General features: G+C 38.0%; 1 protein-coding gene across 1 annotated transcript in view; it reads right to left on the bottom strand.

Moving 5' to 3' along the window:
• Positions 1–406: 406 nt before the first annotated feature.
• Sarm (sterile alpha and armadillo motif) overlaps positions 407–25,954 on the bottom strand; it is a 371,560-nt gene continuing 346,012 nt past the window's right edge. The window contains exons 4-14 of the mRNA XM_071590601.1: positions 15,184–15,285; positions 14,221–14,388; positions 12,198–13,445; positions 11,303–11,427; positions 9,352–9,504; positions 7,861–7,943; positions 7,588–7,687; positions 4,753–4,942; positions 4,158–4,279; positions 2,549–2,908; positions 407–512 (exon numbers count right to left, since the gene is read on the bottom strand). Coding sequence (XP_071446702.1) covers positions 2,581–2,908; positions 4,158–4,279; positions 4,753–4,942; positions 7,588–7,687; positions 7,861–7,943; positions 9,352–9,504; positions 11,303–11,427; positions 12,198–13,445; positions 14,221–14,388; positions 15,184–15,285 — 2,619 coding nt within the window. The 3' untranslated portion in view covers positions 407–512; positions 2,549–2,580. The remainder of the gene's footprint in view (positions 513–2,548; positions 2,909–4,157; positions 4,280–4,752; positions 4,943–7,587; positions 7,688–7,860; positions 7,944–9,351; positions 9,505–11,302; positions 11,428–12,197; positions 13,446–14,220; positions 14,389–15,183; positions 15,286–25,954) is intronic.

Raw genomic sequence — 25,954 nt, 5'->3', positions numbered from 1 at the left:
GTTCGTCCCGACTCCCGAGTTCGTCCCGACTCCCGAGTTCGTCCCGACTCCCGAGTTCGTCCCGACTCCCGAGTTCGTCCCGACTCCCGAGTTCGTCCCGACTCCCGAGTTCGTCCCGACTCCCGAGTTCGTCTTGGCTCCCGAGTTCATCCCTACTTGTTCCAAGGTCCTCTCCAGAGGAAGGCACATCAAGGAGGAGCCCATCTAGACTCCGGGAACGCCGGGCAAGGCACTGGGGCAAGGAGGGCTGGGATGACGTGCCAGGTGCATTCGATGAGGCGTGGACTCTTCGCCTTGGCGTGGTTCCTGACAGCAGGGTGAGGGGTAGCTGGGGCTGTGGCCTGTGTCCCCTCACACCCAGGTTGACAGTAGATGGGAGAGAGGCCCGTGGGCGCCTGGGGCTGGTTGGGGGCCTCCCGGATGGAATCAGTGTGGACGTGCTGGAATTTGTACTCATGTAGCGATCCCACGGCCGGGAAGGGCTTTGGCCTCGAGGGGAGGAGTTCCTCAACCTGGAAGGGATTTATATTCATGAATTTCATAATCCCATTCTCTCTATCAGTCTGGGAAGTCATCAGGTAACGAAATAGTGCTTTTTTTGCTAGGTGGCTTTCTATTTTAAACTAAGCAAGATCGATGAATGTTATCATACAACCGCAGAAAACATCCACAAAATTTTGAAAAAGTGCCACAAAAGTAAAGCTAGAAAAAAGTTTATTCTAACCAGAAAAATATAGGAATCGACAGAAAATTCAAGCCAGGATATTTTATTATTTTGCTTTAAAATTGGAAAAAATAGTTCCAACTTCCATGAGACTTGGACTGAATTATGATTGGAAACCATATTTCATTTTCTCCTGCATAATGTTCATTTCATGCTATACATATAACAATAATTGAGTTTAATTTTGCATTTTAGTCTTTTTTTAATTCTTTTCCAGCTTTTATCAACATGGACGTGACATTTTTGCTTCCAATGTCCTTCTGCAAAAATAACAACAGGTGGTACACAGATGAAATTAGATGTTCTCTAATTGGAGATTCACCTGCATTTCATATTCTTTGTGTGTGTGTGCAGTTATGTGGAGATTTTTAGTTTTATGCTGATATTATTTTTTTCCTCAAATTTTTATTAGTATTTTGAAATACTAGATTAATTTTACAGTGAAATTGATGAGACACAAGAAAATACAATGAAATGAAGAAGAAAAGAATGGAGGTAAAATAATATGAAGATCCCGAGATATATAACTGTCAGTAGGCACTGTCAAATACCTACATATTTGGAAACCTTCACAACAATAATGTACAGCTAGTTTGATTAATATCACATTATTATATTAATTATGATTCCCTATTCCTTTCCATGAAATAAGTGCAACAAGGTCCTCATGTTTGTCAACCCCATTTCTTTCAAAATATTTACCAAGCATTGGTAATCTATTAGTCCAAAGGTTTGAGTATAATATTAAGGAGGATCAAAGAAATTACTATTTATTCCTCCAATTATTCAGGGTACCTTTATGATATAAACATACAGGGATATTGAGTCAACAAGGACACAGATTTGCATGACGATATGTAGATTGCTTTCAATGTAAGCACAGTGTGGGAGATGTTACTTTTAACTTAGTATTAAATTGGTACAAATGATAAACTGAAATCTCAAAAAGAGTGCAGACATGATGAAAAGAACCCTGCTTTCAGGCTACCACAATCATATTACTGTAGTGTATTTTGAATGAAAAAGTTTTTAAGGCATTCATTATTTTAAAGATTGTATGCCTTCTGAATGAAATCATAAACCATTTAATGCTTAGACCCCTTGAAATGCACAATTAGCCCTCTCATTCATTTTACATGTGACATTTGACCCATTCAGATTTTTCAATTTCTTTATGTGATCTTGAGTGGTGTAATCTGCCAAATCTGATTTTTGTAATTCAGCTAATTTCATGATGGTGAAAAAATGAACATGGTTGGTATATAGTTCCGACTTCACTAATGATGATGTCAAGGATCCTAGCAATTAATACTTTTCATGCTTGATATCAAGCATGATAGTTCTGTATCGAATGATACCGCTGATTTATTCAGCCATGCAGCTGTATTCTCAACCTTGAATAAGACAAAGGACCTAATATAGTACGATATAGATTTCCTTAAATTGAGTCCTTGACAAGTGCAGTAATGATACTGCTCTTGATATTTCCCCCGCATTTAGTTGGCAGTACTGCATATTGGTCACAGTACTGCAGTCACAGCTATATGTCTCTGGAAGTGATGCAAATCATGCAGTGGATCCTGCAATGCATAGCTGAGAACAGGGCTTTAGTGTACAAACAATGTAATACAGTTAACCAGTTAGTAATGGGTCAACTGAATATAATAGCATCTCATTTGTGATGTTTCCTTGTAAATATAATGCACCCCCAGTACAGTTTTCTCATTTGAAAGCTAATACCAAAGGGGTAGCTCAAGTTTCCCATCCTAATACTCCTAGTATCATTGCTTATTGCCTGAGTGGCAGGGAGGGTTGTGGACGCACCGTCCATGCATGGCCGAGGCTGTGCCCTCTAGTCAGTCGCGCCCACCGCCGCCCCCTCCACCACCGCCAATGGACGATGAGATGATACCACTGCTGCTGGAGTTGCCATTGATGTCCTTGTCACTTCCCTTGCCACTTTCGTTGCTGTGCATCCTCTGGTAGGAGGGTGGCTGTCGACCCAGGGAGCTTGAGGATGGCGTCCCTGGGGTGGCGTCACCCTTTGGGCCCCCTGTCACACTGCCCCCACCACCTCCCACCCTCCCCAGGGGACCGCCCACCATGTCTGAGCGCATGGGCATCTCACCCCTCATGAACCTCTCCAGTTTGTCCACACACGCATCCTGGTAGTCGTGGATCCACCTGAGGGGAATAACAGAGATGTTAATTTGGACACAAATGACTCCTCCCACCCTCACCCAAGGGATTATCCATCACACATAGGCATGCAATCAATGGTATAATACGCGACAATAATGCTTAGAGATTTGCCAAGTTTAAACAGTTGACTAAGAACCTGCACTGTGATGTACAAATAAATGAAGGCCAACACATACCATATAAATACACAAAAAGTCTCTGATCCCCAAACATAAGCTAGAAGGGTAATGTCATTAAGTCACCGACAACTCCACCTTTACCGAGAAGACAGCCATACAGAATAGAAATGTTAATTATTGGCTGTTTATAGCTTGTAAAACTTTTGGTTTTACAAGACGTTAACTATCCTTTTGGACATAAGCACTTATTGTATTGTAACACTTGGGTGTGGAAGTTTTACCTACCAAATAGAATGTATTAAAATAAGACTGGTTTTTTTTACAATGAAGAGAATGAAGTATTTAATGAAATCATCTCTATTTATAAATAACTATTAGTTCAAATCAGTAAAAAAATGAGTGATGAGAAAGAAGATGGTCAATTGTAGATATGATTCCCTTAGGCAGAAATGATGAGAGGGCTAGGGAAAATGAAGTAATGGATGTCTCATCACATGTATGTGATTAGAGAAGGGACACGCTGGAACAGAAAGGGATTGATAGATAGATAGATAGATGAATGTCTTTATTTAGGCTGGAGAAAAATACACATAAAGATGTGACCAAAGTTTGCCAAAAGAGTCAAACATGATGAAATAGTATACAAAATATCCCCAATTTCAGAATGGAATCACTCTTTGCGATGGCAGTTGGCTTTTCCTTTCATTCATCAATGTGATGGGATGGATGGTGATTGGCAAGATTGACCACAGCTCTTAATTATGTTGCATTTATGTGTCCAGAATACAACTGGCTCATACTGCATGAATGATTATGTTTTATTCCATTTGAGCCTGTAATAAATACACACCTATACATGCCTAAAATATAATGCCCTCATAGCAGTATATGTATGTAATATGGTGCTGGGAAATCCATGATTGTACTGTAATGGGTAATTATTTACTTCAAGGACTTTGAGATAAAGACTAACTCATTATTGAAATTTTAATTACTAATGAATTAAAACAAAATTGATATTTATATGCAACTATGCATTTTTTAAATCCAAGTCAATGATGTTTCAATTCAACTTGACATTTTAATATTTGGAGAGCTATTAGCTATCTCACCTGACGCCATTGAAGTGACAAACGGCTCGCATGTCTTCAGGCAGCTCCTCTGGTTCTGGCCATTGAAAGTTATCGATGATGGGGATTATGTTGCATTGTGACTGGAGAGCTGCAACTATTTCCTGTGAAAGGACCAAGGGGTGTGAGTGCACCGTTGCCACCTCTGGATCATTTCACCACAAATCACTGATTTTTAACAACTCATTATTATGTATAGGAGTACATTATAGTACAAAAAAGTCATTATTAGATTCCAGAAAGGTACATCAAATCAACTAACAAGTGATATAATTAAATGATATTTTCCATTATTAATGAGAATATAAAGATTTTTTAATCATTGTTCAAGTAACAAGAAGGTGAATAAGGCACATTTCATGAATTAATGTAGGTATTTCATGATGGTTGCCAATTAAGTAGCAATATAAGAAAATATGGCATAATTAATTTCAACAAAAACATAGCAAGTCTCTGTTTAAGTAGTTCTTCCTCAGCGGTTGAAATCAACACATCTTTACTGGGCTACAGAATACACTGCTGTGGCTACTGTACATTCCTTCTGAATTAACAAGAGTGATAATATATCAAAACTCACCCTATGAACCCAATCCTTGCACTCTGTGTCCCCAATACACCTCTCCAAAGCTTTTGGAGTGAGAACAAGGAGAAAATGCTTTGCTTGGCGAATACTCTGGAGTAAATTGTTGTCAAACTTCCCTGCTTCAAGTCTTTCCACATCAATGAAAACGGAGAAGCCACGTAGCTGAAGGTGGACCTTTAAGAGGCTGTGCACAGAAAATATGATTTACTCATTAATCACAGTTGTCTCTGAGAACCATTTAGGTTTTAATTTAACATTTAAATCAATGTTTCCTTTGTTGGTGTGTAAATGTTTTCATGAAATGTGTACCCTATCTACTTCTAAAAATAGATGAAGCACAAAGGCTTGAATGAATAAACCTTTTAAACCACTCAGTTTAAAAAGGAAGAGATAAAATTGCATGTACAACAGGGGATAAGGCACTCATTTATTTAGAACTTTGGCATCAATAATCATGTACTGTCATTAAAATGAAAAGTTAGAAAATACATAGTGTTTTCAGCCAAACCTATAATGTAAAAAATGAACAATCAAAAATAACTATTGAAATGTTACCTGAAAATGCATTAACCTTGGACAACTAATGAAGCACCCAAACAGTACATAATAATTTACACCTGGATAAAATATCTATTTCTGGATTCACTTTAGCCAAGAAAAATTTAGAAAATGAGTTGCAGAAAAATTGTTGGAATGTCCTCTAAATGCTGTATTTTTCTCAGTTCAAATCTATATTTAATTCAGGTCCTAAATCCATATCTGGAACTTCCTTTATACACAGCATTTTCCATGCACTGTTTCCCCATTCAGTACAATACATTCAATGCATTATTTATTACCTGTTTAATATTACATACTTAATTAAATGTTACCGCTATTCACAATGATTCATTCAACATTTGCATTGCCTTTTAAAACTTATTTTTTCAATTAATTTTATCCAGTGACAACAATTATATTAATTAAAGTAAAAAAATAATTAAATAATGTTTACTCAAATCATGTTAATTTGTTTAATGTCAGGAAAGGCACAGGTAAATTATATTTTTGGTTGGTAAAACAATAGTAACATGCATAGCACAACCGCATTACTTATGATTTCCAAGAGTATTCACGTTCCAAGAGTTTTTTGAAGTGTCCCCCATGGAATTAAATTCCAAAATCAGGATTAATACAACTTAACAGGGGATCCAATACGTTTACTTTTTTCATTTTTTGTTTCTACTTCATCAATTTAATATTACCTTCCTTTGCTGGTGTGTGATAAAATAATTTAGGTATGTTTATTGTTAATTAATGATCAGGTAATACATGTAGTGGTTATGGTTTTATAAGTTAATAATCATAAATAATTATTTTCTCATAAATGTACCACATGATTCAAAATTTAATGATGGGAGCACACAGAAGTATAAAATTAATATGTGTAATATAGTAATAATTTCTAAAATGCCTCTTTAGACTTGTATATATACATCTGCATGATGCCAATGCTATCTCTACACTCAATCTTATGATGAAATAATGTGCCTTATTCTTCAATCGATACAATAAGGTTAGGGCATCAATTAAGGAATGAATGAATGATGATTCGTTAGATATATAAATATCTTGAAATCAAACTTTTCATAAACCTTTAAAAAAAATCTATGTACTCCTGCAGTGGTTATAGTTTTTAACTGAGAATAAATGAGGCATTCAGAAAAGAACAAAAATCTTACATGATAACATATTATTTTAGCAGTTAGCACAGTTATAATAGGTCACAGCTGCATTTACTTCCATCATGCATCATTGGGTAGGCACCTTAAAAAAGTTTTACTTACTGTTGTAGTGAAGGGCAAGGACATGGAGCAAGGATCTGTGACAATCACAGACATATTTGCTGTTATCTTTGAGAATGGTGTGGCAAACATCAAACTAATGTGATGGGTCATGTTTAATATTAATAGCTGCCACTCTTTTACACATTCATGCTCTATTCCAAGGAATTGCAAAGGTGTGATATGCCATCAAACATTATGGAAGAACTAACTGATTCCAAAATAAGGTTTTTGGCAATTCAAATTTTACATTTGATTAAATTTGAAGAAAGGGATGGAAGAAGTCAAAGAAAGGGGTTGCATTTTCTGTAAGAGTACTTTTATTTTAGCTAATTTTTTTCTTTCAAGAAAATAAAAATTTGCTTTCTTCAAAATATTTGAACCAAAATACTTCCATTATGATAGTGTGTGCAAAGTGAACTGATATCAAAGCTTTTGAAATTAATGAAACTATTTATGTTACTTGGGATTACCCATCACCAAATGCATTCTTAAAAATTTCATAATACTGATTAGGGCATGAACATATCCCAAGACTAAAGAAACTTCACTATCATTAGCCAAGATGGTCATAGGTGATAAAATGTAACATGTAAAAGGAAAAAATCTATTCCTTCCAAAATTTCTATTGGAAACATTATCCAATAGAAATTTACAGGCTATTATCTAAGTGAAAAAGAAAATGTGAGTGGATAATATTGTTACTGAGGGTACATTTTCCACAATAGAATGGAATAATCATCATAATATTGGTTTAAATGATAAAATAAGTACTTCAATTAGCCATGCACTTCACAGACACAATAACTACCTAACTGTATAAAGCAACAGAAAATACTTATGACTATGTAAAGTAGGTAGAAGTAATTAACTAAATTGCGTATTTTCATTCAAGTCACTGGTAAAAACATGCTCTTTACTCTACCAAGAATATGTTAAGATGTAATACATCAAAAATTAAAGTGAAAAAAATATTTAACTGACTAGACTACTTTAATGTACCCACCTGGCAAGCTGAGACCCATTTGATCTACGGTAGCTGACAAATACGTCCAGAGATTTGTCTAAATCCTCCTCTGAGAAATTTCCCAATCCACACTCCATACCTGTTGAAAACATTTCATTTGAAAATTCCAATGCTGCTTGATTTAAACAACAAAAAAACACATCTACCACAAAAGTTCATGAAGCACCACACTCCAACTTTGACAGATATGTTTCTGAGTGAGAAGTATTTTCTGATAATATTTAAGTAATTAATTTTTTATCATTTACTCACCTCGAATAGAGTCAAGGATCCTAATCCGGTGGATACTGTTTGTGATCCCACACTCATTAACAAGCTGCTCCTCAGACAAGCACCTGGAGAGAGAGAGGCAATGTTGAAATCCCCACTCTGCTCAGTTTAGCAAGTCTTCCTTATTTAACAGGCAGGCATTCCAATCTATTCAACGTTTACCTTCATTACAAATAAATTTTCATATGCCTTGGTAATAGAAATTAATTTTTTAGAGATGGAAATGATCATACTGGTAGTGAACTTTTCTCAATGTTATGTTCACTCTGAAAGAACTCTCTGATGGAAATTTCCAACAAAATAATCCATGTATAATCAAAATACAACAAAATAATCCACTTAATGTTGTTATGTACTATGGCAAAATTAAAATTGATTGGGTTAATCGATTCAATGTTAATGATTTAGTTTTCTATAGTGTGTTTGAATTTGAATTTATATTTTATTTGGTTGGATTTAAAATTTTTTGTTGGAGAATAATTTTCTTTTGTAGCACTACAGATAAAAAGCGATAGCCCAGTGGATTCGTTAATCATTATTTTTGTAGAGGAACATTTACTGCAGACTAGGCAGGCACCTATCAATGCAGTCACATTAATTACAAGGCATAAACAATTTGTCTGCAAATATATTTCAACTGATAATAATTTCTTTCTTCATTAAACAGCAGCAGAGATATATTTTGCAATATCACAAGTGTTTCCTCCATGTACCTGCATATTTGGTAGAGTTGATATATCATTAGATACACCTATGCAGATGGAAAGGACATGGATAGGAGCAATGTAGGGCTGATCCCTATTGTCACAATTTTAACTCAACATTTTTATACATAGTTGGTGGTTTGTGCACAATTATTTAGGCATGCTTTAATCCTATTCTATTGTTATCTTCAGGTATTATCATTATAGAATAGCTCACAACAGCTCAAAAGTGTTTTCAATGTAGAAACAATGTTAATATATGTTCAATATGATGCTGAAAGTCAGTAAAATATTAATATACCAAAATGCCATTTATGATTACATTAAAATAAGATTTGCAGAGGCATAGAAATAACATTTTATGCTATCAACCTCCACATGACCATTTATAAATTGAAGAACTATCAATTTAATGCATATTATATTTTTATACAATTTAGCGGCATGAAGCCAATAAGGATGTATGTACAGCTTTATAAATAGGTATATGGAGACAATTGGGACTTATTGAAGAAAGATGCTTTAACAAGTTTTAACTGAGAAATAGTACATATATCATATGTCAAACCTTAGGAATTAAATTTTTCAAGCTACATAATTATATACTTACCATATTTGTTTCGTTTTGAGCGATTGGGCTGATTTTGCAATGCATAATAGCTTATAATGATTTTACTGATATGTTTTATATATCATATTTAGCACATATTCGCTTAGTAATTCCTGAGTTATATGCCCTTATTTTTGCCTCTAATAGATAAGTACTCACCTAATTGAATCCTTGTCAACACCAGCATTGAGCATTGAGTAGGTGTAGATTGTAAATTCAGGGCCGATTCCTAAAAGGAATGTATTCAAATTCCCTGTATCTCGACTACTATAGTCAGCCATTTTCTTCAAGTTTTGTAGCTCTCTGGTAAATCTATTTAATTTAAAAGAAATATGTCAAATCATTTCATGATAAAAAAAACAGTACATAAGTTACATTGATCATTTTATCAAAAATCAAGGAGTAAGAAGAAATAATCCACAACTATGTGAAATTAATAATGAAAAATATGTAAAACTGGCACTCATAACACTGTTACAAATAAATACACTCTCTATGGTATTTATTTAAATGTTGCTCTAAACCTTATTTATAAGTACCATATTTGATGACAAATAAGGTACACCCTTATTTCAGTAGGGTACACATAAGAAAAGTTTAACATAAATGTATGACACGCCACCAGCTTAAGTTATGATTCCTTTTAGTTCTTGCATTTCAGGATGGCACAGCAAATAGATGGCACAATCATTAATGTAATTACATGAAAAATTTCATTCTGAAAAATTATTTAAACAATTTAAAATTAGAGTTAAATGTATATGTACAAAACAAATAACAGGATAATAATTCAACTAAATAAGAATGGCATATATTGTTTTTTTATAATCAGTTTGTTAGCATATTTAATGTTAATTAACTGCAATTCTACATATTACATTCTTCAATTGAATGATATATATTATACATAATTCACATAAAATTTTCTACATGCATTTATCTAAATATCTTGATCTAAATATAATTGAGTCAAAATATGTAGCACCGACCACCCTGGGGAAAAATAACATTCAACTGTGAATGTTAACCCATGGAGTTCAAACCTTTACATAAAAAACACGGGTGATTTTTTAAGTATAATTTAGGAAAATTAGATATATCTTATATTCCATGAAATATGGAATATAAATTGAATACGTATATATTTTTTGAATTGAACTGCATATTTTAATTTTAAAACTTTCAAAAAATATTCTCTATTCCATATTTGTGAATGAAAATACATTAGTACAAGGTAATAAAATATACAAAAATTAAATTCAATGATATCAGAAATATGAGAGGCAAATACACTTACACCCATAGTGACTTCAACATGAGCTACTTTGATCCAAATTATTTTTCCACTCATTATGAATTGATTCAAGTACATTTTAAATAAAGATACATACTCACTAGAATTATTACATATGGTACTGTGGGATTACTTTGAAAATGGGATGCTTTGACAGTACAGTACTAACAAGGAAAAGGAATTTCTATACATATTGTGCTTAAAAAATACTATGCTATTATTAAATAATAAAATAATATAATATGCATCATTTACTGTATGAATTATATTACTGAATTGAACATCATTTTTAAATAAGAGACTGCTAATAGAGTTGACTGAATTTGGCCTTGCAATTAGACAGTGATGGAAACTAATAATTATCATGTTAATAATATGATCAGTTTAAGAAGGGAAGGGGCAAATAAACATGAAATACTATTGGTGATCTTTTTTGCTTCATCTGGCAGCCTAAAATGTGGTTAGCTAGTATGCACATAAGTTCCAATTAAAGTTATTCTTGCTAAAAATTCATTTCTTTATATATGTACATGATAAAAAGTCTTTACTCAAACAATATATTTTGAACTGAGAAAATGTTTGCTTTAAATAATCATGAAATATAATTTTTCTAATAAGAAAATATAAAGAGAAAACATATTTCAGATAGATCATAAAAAATAGGCATTCTGGAGAAAATTCAGAAAAACCTCTCACAATAGAGAATGTGAGAAAATGCCTTGTTTTTGACCGTCAACTTGTGTCTAGATGCATTTAAGAGTACGTATACAATTATATTTGCAATGAAAAATCATGGACTGGTTAAATGAAACCTACCTGCGCCTTCTGATGCCATTAGTGATGCCAATATCATCTCGAAGGTTCTCTTCTGCTAACTGCAACAACAAATCTCCATCAACTCTTGAGTCCACAAAGTTGTGAGCATACTCAGCAAAGCCAATCTATTGAAGAGAGAAATCAAGGTTAAACTTTACTCAATAGCTAATGGGTTAAAGAGCTAATGAAGAGTAAATAATGAACAACTGATTATCCCCTCTAATTTCTGGGAAACGTTCTCAAAGTTGAGTGTCAGTTACAAGTTTCAACATTTAACACATCGATGGCTTTAATCGTCTCCAGTTCACATTTCACACAGGATTTGAGCTGTAAAGTTTTACATTTACTTTCTAAATATGTGTGAAGAACTTGTGAAGAGACTTGCAGCTTCAAGAAAATTACTGATTGAAGACATTTCAGTATATATGTGATTGCTCAATGCATATTTTTAGGTGAGTGAAAATGGTTTACCATGCTGTATCAATAAGAGTGAAAATATATTTTCCCTTAACATTTCCCTTGTCATTTTCACCTAAGGAACTCATGTCTATGCCAGTCTAATAGCGCCATAAATTGAAAACTATTTTTATCCTCATCACATGCTCTCACTAGAATATGCTAAATCTATTGATGTTGTGTTTCAGTAACAATTTAATTTTTGCCAGTACTATCATGATTTATGCGTAGGTATATACTTAAAAATTACATGGGTGCTCTGACACACTTGGAGAGGAGGATAGAGGCTGAGCAACACCAGGCATTATCCGTAGGGAAAGAAACAATCCTTAATGAACTGATAAAGAAACAATTCCTACTCCTCCTTGCTGTGATCTCTGGATTCCAAAGAGCCAAGTCAAATTATTAATAAACTGAAGAAAAGCAGGTGAGAACCAACCTGTTTCACCCATTCCTGCACATCTTCTGTGGACCAAAGCGGAACCTGTTGACTCAGCTTGTGTGGTACATCCTCATTGATTAGCCTCAGGGCCTGCGCTGCAAACTTTGATGCCACAGCATTTGGACAGGAGGCCACCTTCTTGAGAGGTTCGATTGCCCCTATTTCCCTGAATACCTCCGTATTGCCCTGACGCTTCTTAATACCTGCTTCCATACAGAAGTGGAATGCTGCCAGGTTTCGGGCCTCTTCCCTTTTGCTGGACAACACTGGTGCCAACCTTTGCAACCAGCTCTTGCTCTGACCATGCGCATGGGCCAGGTTTGACCGTGCAAACTCATATGGGTTGTGTGAGGTCACAAAAGGTTCCACAAGGTCGAGGGTGCCAGACTTCAGCACGGCTGCTTCAATCTCCTTGTTGGCGACCAAGACAGCTATCGCGAGGCAGGCATAATACTTTATGTTGTCATCATTGTGGAAGGCAAGTGGGAAGAGCCACATGGGAACCTTCCTCTTGATCATTGCCTCCTGGTTCTCTGCACCACCATAGAGTGAGAGGTTTGCTAAGGCACCGGCACAGTGCCGCAGGGTTTCAATGTCATTCTTCCTGCACTCGAAGAGGACTGCATCCAGGCCACCTAGGCGAATCACATCCGAACAGGTTCCTTCCGAGTGCTTGAAGAGGTGTTCCAGGATACCAGTACCAACTCGAGAGTGTTCCGCTGAGTTTGTGTTCTTTGTACACACACAAGCTGCATTAACGACCTTCTCCAAGCCAGTTTCCACAACATACGAGCGATTCTCTGTCGTCAAGCACTGCTCCAGCAAGCAAGCTGAGGAGAACTGGAGATCGGGGTTGTCTGCGGCAACACATGTCTTGATGAGGAGATTGAGACCATTGCATCCCCTGAGGGCATTGCACAGGGCATGCCCCAGTTCGTGTCCATAGGTAGGAACAGCCCACGCCTTCCTCATCATCTCGTTGACCCTGGCCAAAGCCCTCGGGGCTGATGAATGCACAGCTCCCCCTCCCCCATCATTGGTCAGTTTCCGGACGTGCTCCATCAGGGCACTCAGGTATTCTGAGTACTTGTCGCTGGCACTCTGCACATCTTTGGGATTTGAATTGGCACACAGCCTCTCTAGGTCCTCGAATGACTGTGACAGGAGTTCCTCCTCTCCGGAAGTGATGGCCAGTGGAGAATTTGATGTGATGGCAGCACTGCCATTCATCTTCTGTTGGCTCAACTGGCAAAAAGGAGAGAAAAAATAGGTCAGAATGTGATTACCACTTTGGAGTGTCTCAATCCATTAAGCATGTATTGCCAACAAATTACCATTGTTTATGGACAAAAATTACACTGGCAATGGTCCTGTTGCAAGCATCGACCCTACTTAAGAACTTGTTGCTGACATGATTAAAATCAGCATTTGAAAATCCATTCAGTCCCATTGGCAGGCTTACTTTTGAGAAGTTGAGGGATCATTCATCTGAAACTATTGTAATAGCCCAAGTGCAATGTCGTTAAAAGATTTTTCATGAGAGCATTAATTTGAATCCTAATTAGTTGTGTTGCTTTTTTGAAATAATAAAAGAATAAAAATAAGGACTAACTTAAAATAGTCAGAGGGTTATTAAACTACAGGCCTATACTATTACCAATGACATGGGGCTATTAATTAGTCAAGTTACATTTTATGTTTGTCATTGATGAAATTTTAAGTTTCTACTAACGTGAAAGACATTATTTCAGTTGAATGAAATATTGAATTTCATAGACAACAGATTTTGATCCGGTACATCAAGGAATCGTTAAATGTTTTTCTTTAAGAATGATTTGTAATCTCAGTAATAGACATGTCTAACTAATTTGAAATGCATATGTGTACCCTTGATGAAACTATTTTATCTCCTCAATTTCACTAGAGAGAGATAAAAAATTGAGTGGGATAACATATAAATGCCTACATAAATTGACAATGAGTGACATAAGGAAGGAAGTTGGAGTGGGATTGCCTTTACCTGAGATGATTGGATGAGGGAGGATGAGGAGGCAGAGGAGGCCTTGGTGCACATACTCTTGGCTGTTATCGTAATGTTCGACTGAGAGGATGTTGCCATGTGTTTCTCTTGGTTGAACATACCAGTCTGTGTGACAGTCTGGCGCTGCTGTTGGGCGGCCATTGCTTTCTGAAAATAAAAATGGGTTTATGCCATGAAATAAACCACAGGATTTGCAGGAAAAATAGAATTAATGAAACAGTATTTTCAAACATGTCAAGTTGAAAAATAGTACAAAAGAATTTATTCATCTTTTGATGGTTGATACCCACCCACAAAGAATAGTTAGTTCCATAAAAATTCAAAAAAATTGATATCAACATAGAGAGTATGGTAGGACGCATCAAATCATATGCCACCTATTGAAATCCCATCAAAAATAGCAAAATAAAAGTAGTATGAAGTTCAAAAGTGATACATTTTTCCAGTTGAAATGTGATGACAATTCAAATTGGTTCTACCAGACAGCAAGATTTATTTTTGAGAAATTTCCTGATGGTTTTTTATGCTGCGGTGGACTAGATAGGGGTGGGAGTGAGATAGGATAAACATCTTTGACTTCCTTTGGAGAGCAACAATCTCAACATCTCTCCAGATAGAGTTTAGTAGGCAATCTGGAGTTTCTAAAACACAACTGAATGGCCTACTGGATAGGTTTCTTTATTTTAAACTTGAAAGGTAGAGAGGAATTATGAAAATACTTTTTTTGCTGAGGATATATTCTTACTTCTATACAATAATATATTTTTATTTCTTATATGCTTTAATAAATATGCAATAATTTTTAAACCACAATTCAATTTTTCCAACATAATTGGTCTAATTAGTTAAGTGCCTCTTTTGATGGAGGAAAATAAATATGCAAAATTGAGTTCTGCAAGTTCCTCAACTATTGAATTTCATTCTTATTCCATTATTACTCACTTTTTCAGCACTGAATGAATCTGTTTGGAGTTTCATGCTTGTCGCTGCCATGTTTTGGCTTTCTCGTTGAGTTATCTCACCAGACTTCAATGTTCGTTGCTCCTGAAACAAGTAGAAAATAAACTTTACTTTTATGTCTAAATTATGCAAACCTTAATTCCATCCTTCCTGAATTAAAACTGGTATATTTTATGAGGAGAAGAAAGGTCTATAAATGTAACCAAGAGTAGACTCTGTCTCTATAAACTCACAGAAGCACATGAAATAGTATACAATGAATATTTCCCATTAATAATGTGTAGCACTGTGCATTACCACCTCTTTCCTCACGTTCAATATAATAAAGATAGTACAAACAAAACAATTCTTAGAAATGACTTAAAAACCTCCGAATTAAGAATTGTTGAAAAGTCAAAGCCTTCAGAATTAAATGCCATTGGATACCGTGGTAATTTACAGCAACGCAATCATTATCAGCTAAAGAAATACTCAATTCCTGGGAGTCAGATAGATAGAAATGTACAGGTCTTTTTTAGGGTGAAATTGAGACCAAATGGTCCCTTCTTCCATTAAACCCAGAAAGTGGATAAACGTAAATTATCAACCGACTGGATTTTCTGCAGCCATAACAGGTACCATGACATGGGACATACCCTATGTACCATAACATATTACATGCCATAACATGCACCACGGTTTAAGTAAAAAATTACGGCGAGTACTTGAGAGGCAGCTCACGTGATCAATTCTTTTATTATAATATTGGTATCGGTAATCAGGTGGCCAGCGAGAGTTATTCAACGAAATCGAACCGTAGGGAAAAACGTGGATTCCGGTGGGGCATGAGCGACCAAAATACAAAAAGGTCGAAATAAAATACTCTTTCCGCAATCCGTGCAGAACTCAAAGTTTCTGCGAACCGTCCGGAATTACGACATACATTTTTCATTATTTTTATGGACTTGTTCCGAGCGTCAAACCAATTCCATTATGAACTCCGAAAAACATGATATAGGGTGGTACTTCTACTGAAAACTGCTTGATTTGAATCGACGGAAATAATAATGGGTTCGAAAGCAACTATTAATAGCTTAGAAAAAACACTTTCACACCTCGGAACCATAAAAATATCTTCGGTTGTCAAGAGGGCCGAATTATTGGAAAGGGAATAGCAGAGGCTCTTCCGATGAGGTCTGAAGGAAAACATGAAACGAGGAAGGTAGCAAGAGGGGACGAATTCTATCGGGCATGGGAAAACCTCAATCACAGATTAAGAAATGACTGTGAGTGCAATAATAAACACAAGTACTTCAAAACATTTCATAAAGCTGCGCGACTTCAGTTACAGTAAAATTTGTAATCTCCGGCGTGACTTTATGGAATTTGCAAAACATATTGAAATGAAATTATTGACTTTGTAATTCTACACACTTTATTGAAAAACACGACCCAGGTTTCGACGGTGAACATCATCATCAGGTCTGATGATGACGTTCAACGTCGTCATCGTCAGACCTGATGATGACGTTTAACGTCGAAACTTCGGTCGTGTTTTTCAATAAAGTGTGTGGAATTGCAAAGTCAATAATTTCATTTCATTTCAATATGTTCAGTTACAGTAGTTTTATGAGGAATCCGATCAGGAACTAGAAGAATTACCGTTGACTTTTTACCCATGGCTCCTCCATAAAAATCTAGTGTTATCCGAATTGCGTACAATTGACCATGACCTTGAAAATAGAATATGTAGACGCGTTTCGAATCAATGGATTCGGAATTTTGAGACAGTCATCGTGAATTTTTTAAATCGGAAACCAGTCATGATGATGCGAAGCCATTAATTCGGCAAGTACATGCCTAGATTCAAAAGTAATATATTTAAAACATTTAACTCGGACTATGCAGAGGTCAGCAATTAATTCCTTTACATGGGAATGCAAAGTAAAGCTGTCTCAAGAACCATCATTTTTCGTGTTTTGATTCAAACTGCACAGCTAAGCCGAAAAAAATATTTCCTGTCGACATCAGCTTGCCTTGTAGAATCGCGCGCGAGGAATGCAAGGTCGGATGGATGCTTTACAAGATCACGGATGCACTGCCGTGGGGCCTCACGAACGGATATGAGAGAGTCGAAGGGTGTTACTATGGCTGCAGCGTTGGTCAACTATGACAATCTATCCGACTAAAACCATTCAAAATTTACTATCGTTTATTTCAATGGCTTTTGGCCCTGAAATTTAATCGTCGGTCGTAAAAAACTTAATTTTTAACGTGTTTGTTCACGTGCGAAAACCATCCAACGGCTATATGATTAAAAATGGTTTTCGCGTTAACGATACAAACCGACTGAAAGAAGTTTTATTGTAATGATGCGACCGTGTTTAAATAATCTAAATGGGATTGATATTTTTTTGCAACTAAAATGTTTAATTAATATTAGGTGGAATGCGAGTTGAACCCGGGCAGCTCTGGGAGTCGTGATAGCGTCGCAGAATTAAATTGCAGAGGTCACTCGGACGCCCGGCGATATTTTTGCCAAAATGACATTGGAACGGGTCGGGTAATAACATTTAGGTACTGTTACTGGTTGAAGAGATAATTTAATTTGCCCTCTGCAATCAACCAGAATGTTACCCTGATTGTTGGAGCTGGAATAAGTCACATAGTTATAAGTCCGCAGTGAGTGAAACTCTCTCTCAAATAGAATACAGAGTGCGCTCCAAAAGTAATGCAATCATTTTTTTCAAGTCAATTAATCAAGTCAATCCATCATTTTTTAAGTCAATCAAGAAATTAATTGAACAGATTTGCACAAACACTTAAAATTCTTCAAAGTACTTTCAATGGGCTAATACACATTCTTGCAGCGACTCTGCCATGAACGGTACGCGCCTTGGAATGCGTCTTCGGGGACCTCTCGCAAGGTCTTCGTCACGGCCGTATTAATAATTGCAGTTGAATGTATTTTCTGCTTGCCAGGAAGCTCTGGCCACCAAGAAATTGTCCAGCATATCTCGGATGAAACCATTGAATATTTGAGGGAAGTTTACTTTATGATGTCACACAAACGTTGAAAGTCGCGTCGCATATCAAGAAACAAGTGAAAAGTAAAAACTTTGTTTTTAAATTTTATATAACAAAAACTGGATTAGATTTACTTCAATGTGAAGAGCAATTAACGTTCTCCGATAAGTAAATATGTAATCCCTTCGGAGAACGTAGTGGCTTTCATTCGTCCACTGACTGGAAAATGATGCATACCCACTCACATTATCATTTATGGCCAAAAATAAATGAAACATCTATCGTTTTCGGTGATATATTTCAATATTAATTTAACGAGAGACTTCGTTAATAGGTTATCTACCTATTAATGCTAGTTTTATGCACCTAACGGCTATTATGTATATCGCGTGGACTTCCTCTTGTCTGTTCTACATTATTTCTCTCCGGTTATTCGTACTTCCACATACGAGATGCCATCCCGTCGCCTTTTTCTCTTCCGAAAAGCCTTCTTCCTTCTTGCTTTCTTTCCCCGCATACTCACAATTCACTCACTCGCGATATTTTAAATTTCGTAATCACTCAATACTTCCTCCAATTCTGGATTACATTTATCCTTCATCAACCCCCTCTTTGCCCACCATATTTAAAATTTCGTCTCTGGTCTTCCTCTCCATTGAATCTTTTTTCTCAACTATTTTCCGTATACACATCTCTTAAGTATCCAGTTTTCGCCCATCTTTGTACCTAAAAGACCAAATTTCGATCTACATGGTGTGTGTACAAATTATCGGGAAAAGTTTTGGAGGCATAGATTTATTTCAGATTTTGCTATAATGTGTCACTATACTTCAAAGTACATCCCTTGGGTGATTCCACGCACATTTGCCAGCGGCTTTTCCACGACTCTAAAGCTCCCTGGTAGGCAGATTCCGGAAGGTCCTTGAGGGTACGCATGCAAGCTCCTTTGGTGGCACTAATGGTCCCATGGTGGTGTCCTTCGATTGATGGTGGATTTCACATTTGGCATTAGGAAATAGTCTGCAAGCCACCGCCAGGGTGTGTAGCAGGGGGTGAATACACACCAGAATAATTTTACCCGAACATGACCCTACCACGGTCGAACAATGTTATTATGATCCCCTATCGTTCGTGGAATAAATGACATCTTTAATCCATCCGTTCTACACTTAATCTCTCTAATGTTATTGGCATATTCTCTCTTACTGTAATATTATGGGGGCAATAATACATTTTCAACATCACTGCTAAAGATACATCTTCCCAATTTATGGCAGAGCTTGAATCTGAAATTTAACCTTCTCTCTGTGAGTGATTCCCGTCTAGGTGATCTAATAATTTGGATAGGCTACTAAGTTTATCATTACAACGTTTTACAAATCCAGTTCCTCTACGCTGCACGCGATACAATCCGGCAATCATGCCGTGAAGTGAAGATCCCGTAAATTTGCATTACATTCTAAATGAGGCCTAACCAGCGAATATAGCATTTCCCTTTGAACTTTTCATCACTTTTACCCACTGCCCTTCCAATAAATACTACTTTTTTGTTAACTTGTTCACATATTCCTCGTATGTGTTTCACCTAAGGTAATAAGGGGTCCGCAGTTTAACGTCCCATCGTGCAAACGGTGTCCTCATTCAAAGTCCTCAAAGCATCTCTAGTTGGGATCGGGATACCACTGAAAAATATTATTCGTTTCCAGGATTCGAACCCTGGCCTTCAGGAAGGGAAACCAGCGTATTAGCCAACGCATCATCCCATTCCCACATTGGTGAGTCGCAGGCAGGTCTTCCTTTTCCTGCAACCTCCCCTGCCCCCAACCCTTCCTAGCCCCTATCCCCTTCGGATCGGGGGAGGAGGCGGCGGAAATGGCGATGGGGTGGGGGACCCAAAAATAGAGAAGGGCTGTCCGTCCGCGTCTTCTTTTCCCGCCGGGAAGGTACGCGATCACTCGCGGGGAAGACGAGCGCTCCATTCACGGAGACCTCCCCTCTCTCGCTTGGACAGATGCTGTCGCAAACGGGCCCTGCCACTCGGACCGGCCCTATGGCGGCGATCTTCCTCACTCCGTCTGATATTTATGCCCGCACTCGAGCTTGGGTGTAAACTTGTGCGTAGCGAGCTTCGAGGCCAAGCCCTGCATACGCTACGCACAGAGCCTACACCCGTGCACCACATCCAAACACCCGACTTGAACTATTGTCTTTCGCTAGTTAGGCCTCATTTAGAATATACTGCAAGTATATAGGATCCTTATGAAGTTTGATTGATTGCCAAATTGGATCGCGTGCAGCGTAGAGGAGCTAGATTTGTAAAACGTTGTTATGATAAACTTAGTAACGTATCCAAAATATTAGAGGAGCTAGGTTTGGAACCACACCAACTTCAACATGCGCAACTGAATTTCGAAAATCTGCAAAAAGCAACATCTACATGGAATAGGATGCAGCAATCTTTGAACCATTACCGTTCGAATTTTCGGAAAACAAACATCATGTACATTTGATACATCTCATCTTTTGCTACGAGGATCTACCCAAAATTTAATGAAACATTTTCATGATACGAGGGTCATCCGGAAAGTAGTACCCGTTCGTGAAATAAAGACACAAAAGTAAATATTAACAAACATAAAAAATTTTATTTGAAAGAGGATACTTTAAACTACTTCTCAACATAATCTCCAAGCAAATTAAGGCATTTGTCATAACGTGTGACAAGTTTCTGTATTCCTGCTGCATAGTCCTTCGCCGCCAGCTCATTGAGATACGCGAGGGACCCATCTTGCACAAATTTTTGCATAATGCAGATGGTGTTTAACAATTTCATGAACAATTGTTCGAGAAACATTGGGAAAATGCTCACAGATGTCATCAATTGTGACGCGCCGATCGTTCCTCACGAATTCGTCAACTGAGCTCACCAGTTGGTCTGTAATGACAGACGGTCTCTCCGAACGCTCATCGTCGTGTGTGTTCCCCCTCCCCATGTTGAAGTTGCGACACCACCGCCGAACAGACGACTCGTCCATTACATTGTCTCCATACACCTCCTTTAATTGGCGATGAATATCACATGGGCGAACGTTTCTTGCATTGAGGAATTTAATCACTGCCCTCACTTCACAACTGGCGGCGTTCTCAATTTTTTTAAACATTGTAAACAATCACAGAAACAACACAGGCAATGCTAGCGTCACGCAACTTGGCTCAGAGAAGGCAGACAAGCCACTGAAGCTATCTGACCTCGTCCAGCGGCTACTCGCGTCGTCAGCACTTCATGCGGCACGAACGGGTACTACTTTCCGGATGACCCTCGTAATTCTGTGTTTCTTGGAGTAATTATTTCCTATATTCGATGCTTTCAGGATTAACTGCGTGAAAACTCATTATTACTGAAGTAAAAAAACAATATATATTTTTCCACCAATTTAACCGACCTGTGAGTGTAACCTTGTACTTGAGGGTGGCGCTGATGCGATGAAACTAGCCGTGCCTAATAAAATTGGTGGAAAGATAGTGTGTTTTTATACTTCAGTAGTTATTTCCTATTTTCCATGCTCTAAATTTTAATTTTTGCACTCCAGGCTACGGTATTTCATGGAGAAAACTAACACAGAGAAGGACAACGTTTATGAAATGTGATGATCAAGTTAAATTTTTTTATGCCACCTGTCTGAAGTGATTATTTACAGGTATGCAATCGGATTTCTATAACAATTCCTTGTTCAGCAATGTTCAGCAATTCGGAATCCTAGATTTGAAGGAAATACGAGCCTCGTATTGCATACATGTATAATTTTAAAATTCATTTTTTTCATGCTCCAGTCAATAGTGAGTGGACATCGATTTAACTGTTCCCCGCCATGACACACACACACACAATAAACTTATCGCTGCAGAAGAAATACAACTCCTGAAATAACTTTTGAGCATACGGCTATCAATCGTACCTGAGCACGTGATAAGCGCCAACAAGGGTACCTTGATCAATTTTAACCGCCCCCAATTCAGGTGGTTCGTTAGGTGCAAAAGTGAAAATAGTATCTAACGCATAGACATTTTTAAAATGGTCCATTTGGGTCCTTGAGGGAAAGGAAGAAAAGAAAAAGGTAAATAAATAGAACACCCTGGGCGAAAAGAGGGACGGGGTTGGAGGTGTATTCTCTAAAAAGAATCCGCAGGGATCTTTTTGGGGAATGCACCCTCGACACCGTCGTTCCTCGCCCTTCTCCGCTAAGGTGCCCTTAAGCCTTGGCCTTCTTTCTTCGCTATTTCCGACTCTTTTCGAGCAGCGACAGCAAAGTCTTAATCACTCACAAGGACGTACGATCCTCGCCAAATGGTTTGAAATACATATCGCGGGGGAGGGGGGGGGGAAGTGGTTAAAGCGCAGATATCCAAATTTCATTCTCTTTCGCTCCTCAAATACACACAGCCAAACGACTGGCGCCATCTTTCGTCGAATTTACGTGGCGCTGGCCGCGTACACTAACGTTCTGAATCCGTTTCCTAGCGATGGGTTAGCCATTATTTTGAATAATCAACAACCATTATAACCAACCCAAAGAATGTAATATAAGGTTATTAGAGGAAGCTAAACTTCAGAAACTTCTTCGCCTGATGATGCTGCGCCGCAGTGAAACCTGGGTGGCATTTAAGTTTATTCTATATGTGCGGATTTACAAACTTTTATTTTGAAATTATTCATCATGGAACTATTACACAAAATTACGACTAAAATGATTAATTATATCAAAATCATACGCCTCGGTTCCCGAAGGCACAAAGAAAACATCTGGATAAAGTCTACTCATGGCAATCGACACTTCAAAAGAAAAATAAAATAAAACGAACGTATTTGCTCAATCGTGAATGGAAATCCAAACAAATTGCCCATCGCGCGTTACAGTTGGCTACGCGAAAATTTAAAAAAAAGCGCACTTTATTCAACTGATTGTCATTTCAGCAACGGCCGTTCCCACGACTGCATACTCTGCAGAAATAATAGTCTTGTTTATGTGTGGCAAATCAAGGGCGTATATTCAACCACGTAAGTGAGATTACTTTGACGTAGCAGCGATACAGCGTGCATTAGATTGGACATGTAACTTTTTCGCCAACTTCCTCGGCAGCCTAATTACTTTTAAATTATCTCTGACACCAAAGTGATCATGAGTTATAACATTTTCCCGTCACTATTTTAAAGGAAAGGCACGGTACTATGGGTACATAACGTTAAGATTTTCACGACGAAAATACATCATCGTTGGAACGAACATGTCCTCCTCCCCTCTCGAATGATTCAGATACCTAGTCATCGACGCGAGTGGTGCGAAGATTGGTCAAAAAGTAGAAAGAGAAAAAAATGGAGATGATATAGGGATTGTCACGTTGAAAAAAAATGAACGACTGACTCACGCATATTAATCTCCAGTGACAATTGACCCCTAAGTTTAGGGACACGCTCCATAATCTCTGCTCGACGATCAAGCACTCCCACGCGCGGCGGCCATGTTGGTTCGCTCCGTTCACGCCCATTATCACCGAGCAGCGAAGGGGAGGCCAGCGAGGGCCATGTCCCGCTCCGGCGATCGACGCGCGCGCGCTCCGGCGAAAGGTCTCCCACGGAAGGGACGCGCGCTCAGATCGAGACGGCGGGTCTTCTACTGAGGAGTGTTAGGTGGTGGGGGTAGTGTATGGGGGAGGAATTCCGGCGATGCAAGCGGGTTTGAATTGTGTCCCCTCCCTCCTGACCAGTGTTTCGCGCAAGACGGATCGACTGACGGTGCAAATAAGCGCTGAAATGAAAATTGCCCAATGCGGGACTCGTAAGCAATCACCACGAAATGGGAGGGAAATGCGTGGAAGGAGGATGAAAGGACCTTGCGCCCGAGTGACTGTCAACAATGCCTCGCCCGGAGCGCTCATCGCGGCACTCCGTCGGGTTGGGGGGAGGGGGGATGTGTGTTGGGCCGAACCACTGCGATCGAAGGAGGCACGATTAAAAACGAGTAAGTGTAGATCTCTATGGACTGAAGAGGGGCGGCATTGGAAAAGCAGTCGAAAATAGGAGAATACATAGGAGCTTTCGAACCTGGCTAAGGAGGCGAATGTTGAATGTACAGACTGCAAAAATTGAGCGGTAAGCAGAAGAGAAGAGAAGAGAGAGACGATTTGAAGAAATATAAGGAAGAGAAGACCCGTGTGGAGTGGGTGGACACCTTTTGGGACACAAAATGGAGTTGTATAACGGAACATGTCAATATCTTGCAATTTAAAAATTTCGGACTGTAAAAATCATTTGCCTTGGCCTTGCCATGAGATTTGATCCCGGATCACTCGATGTCCGGCGAGTGCTTTAGCCTGTTCCCGAGGCGTCCTCTTACACTTCGAAATTTTGTGAGGCTATAAAGAACAAGATTAAGGCCGCAAAATCTCGGTAGTTTAACTAGCTAAGGCACTCGGCCGGACATCGAGAGATCCGGGTTCCAATCCCGGTCAAGGTGAATGATTTTTACAATCTGAATTTTATGCATTGTAATGCACATTTAACGGATGACTCCGTTAAAAGTCACTGTTGCGTCATCTCCAGCAGTTTTTTGGAATGTAAATGTTTTGATATATTCTGTTGTACATTGAGATTATACTGCTATTGTACGTATATGATTAGGATTGTCTGTAAGTGTATTTTGTATTGAAATTTTCCGTTGTAAATTAGTAAAGATTTATCAAATAATGATTATAATACTTAGTCAACTATTTCGAACTATTTGTATATAGCCTCTATATTTTTGTGGTGCCATTTTGTGATTACTTAACAAACTTGGAACAAAACTTGACGCGGAATATATGTATTATTATAATTATAATATTTTATGGCTATCTTTTTATTGGTGTTTATGTGGCACCTGATGGCAAGCCAGAACTGACTTGATTAGCAGCTTAATTGAATGAGTATTCAATTAAGACTACTATTGTACACGATGAAGATCGTCTGTAGATGTCTTTTGTATCGAAATGTTCTATTGTACAATTCTTAATGAATCTCTGATCTAATCATTTAAAAAAACAATGTACAAGTGAAATCACCATGAAGAAGTTCAATAGGCAAATGGTTTGGTGCCATGCACAATTACGCGAGAAATTAGATCAATGAGGATTAGGGTGAAGTGGGGAAGAGTAGGGCAGCATTGGGTAAATGGAAATATGAAGTCAATCAATCCTCGGAATGGAATTCTAACGAATGGAGTGGAAAGGGAACGTCTTCATAGAAACGTGGCTGTTTTGGGAGGTGACCGAAGGCCGAATTCAGTTGCGTCATCTCGGATTGGAGGGCGCGCCGGGGACCACTGGAGAGGGAAAGGTCTGGAGCGCGCGGGAGACTGGATGGGCTGGAGAAAAGCCGCGAAATATGGCCTGCTCTGGAAAAATAGCGCCAAGGGCACTTCGCTACGGTACTACGGTACGGTACTACTTCGCACGCAATACCCTTCAATAGGGGCACCCTTGAAAAGCGTGCCCATATTGAAGGGTATTTTATGCGACCAGTGACCCCTTGTGTCCCTTGTCTCAACAGGAACCCTAGTTGCCTTTAATCTACAACAGAGGCATCTTGGGAACCTTTTAGTGCTTAGAATAAATGAACGACGTTTTATCAATTAATATTCTTTCGGCAAAAAAGAGATGTTTGCTGAAAGAGTTTGCAGTAGCTTATCTGTTGCAGTTTTTTGGGTTTCACCAA

This window comes from Hetaerina americana, unplaced genomic scaffold (genome assembly GCF_022747635.1).
Source record: "Hetaerina americana unplaced genomic scaffold, ioHetAmer1.1.p SCAF_4, whole genome shotgun sequence".
Lineage (NCBI taxonomy): Eukaryota > Metazoa > Arthropoda > Insecta > Odonata > Calopterygidae > Hetaerina > Hetaerina americana.
This window is presented reverse-complemented; position numbering and strand designations above follow the sequence as displayed.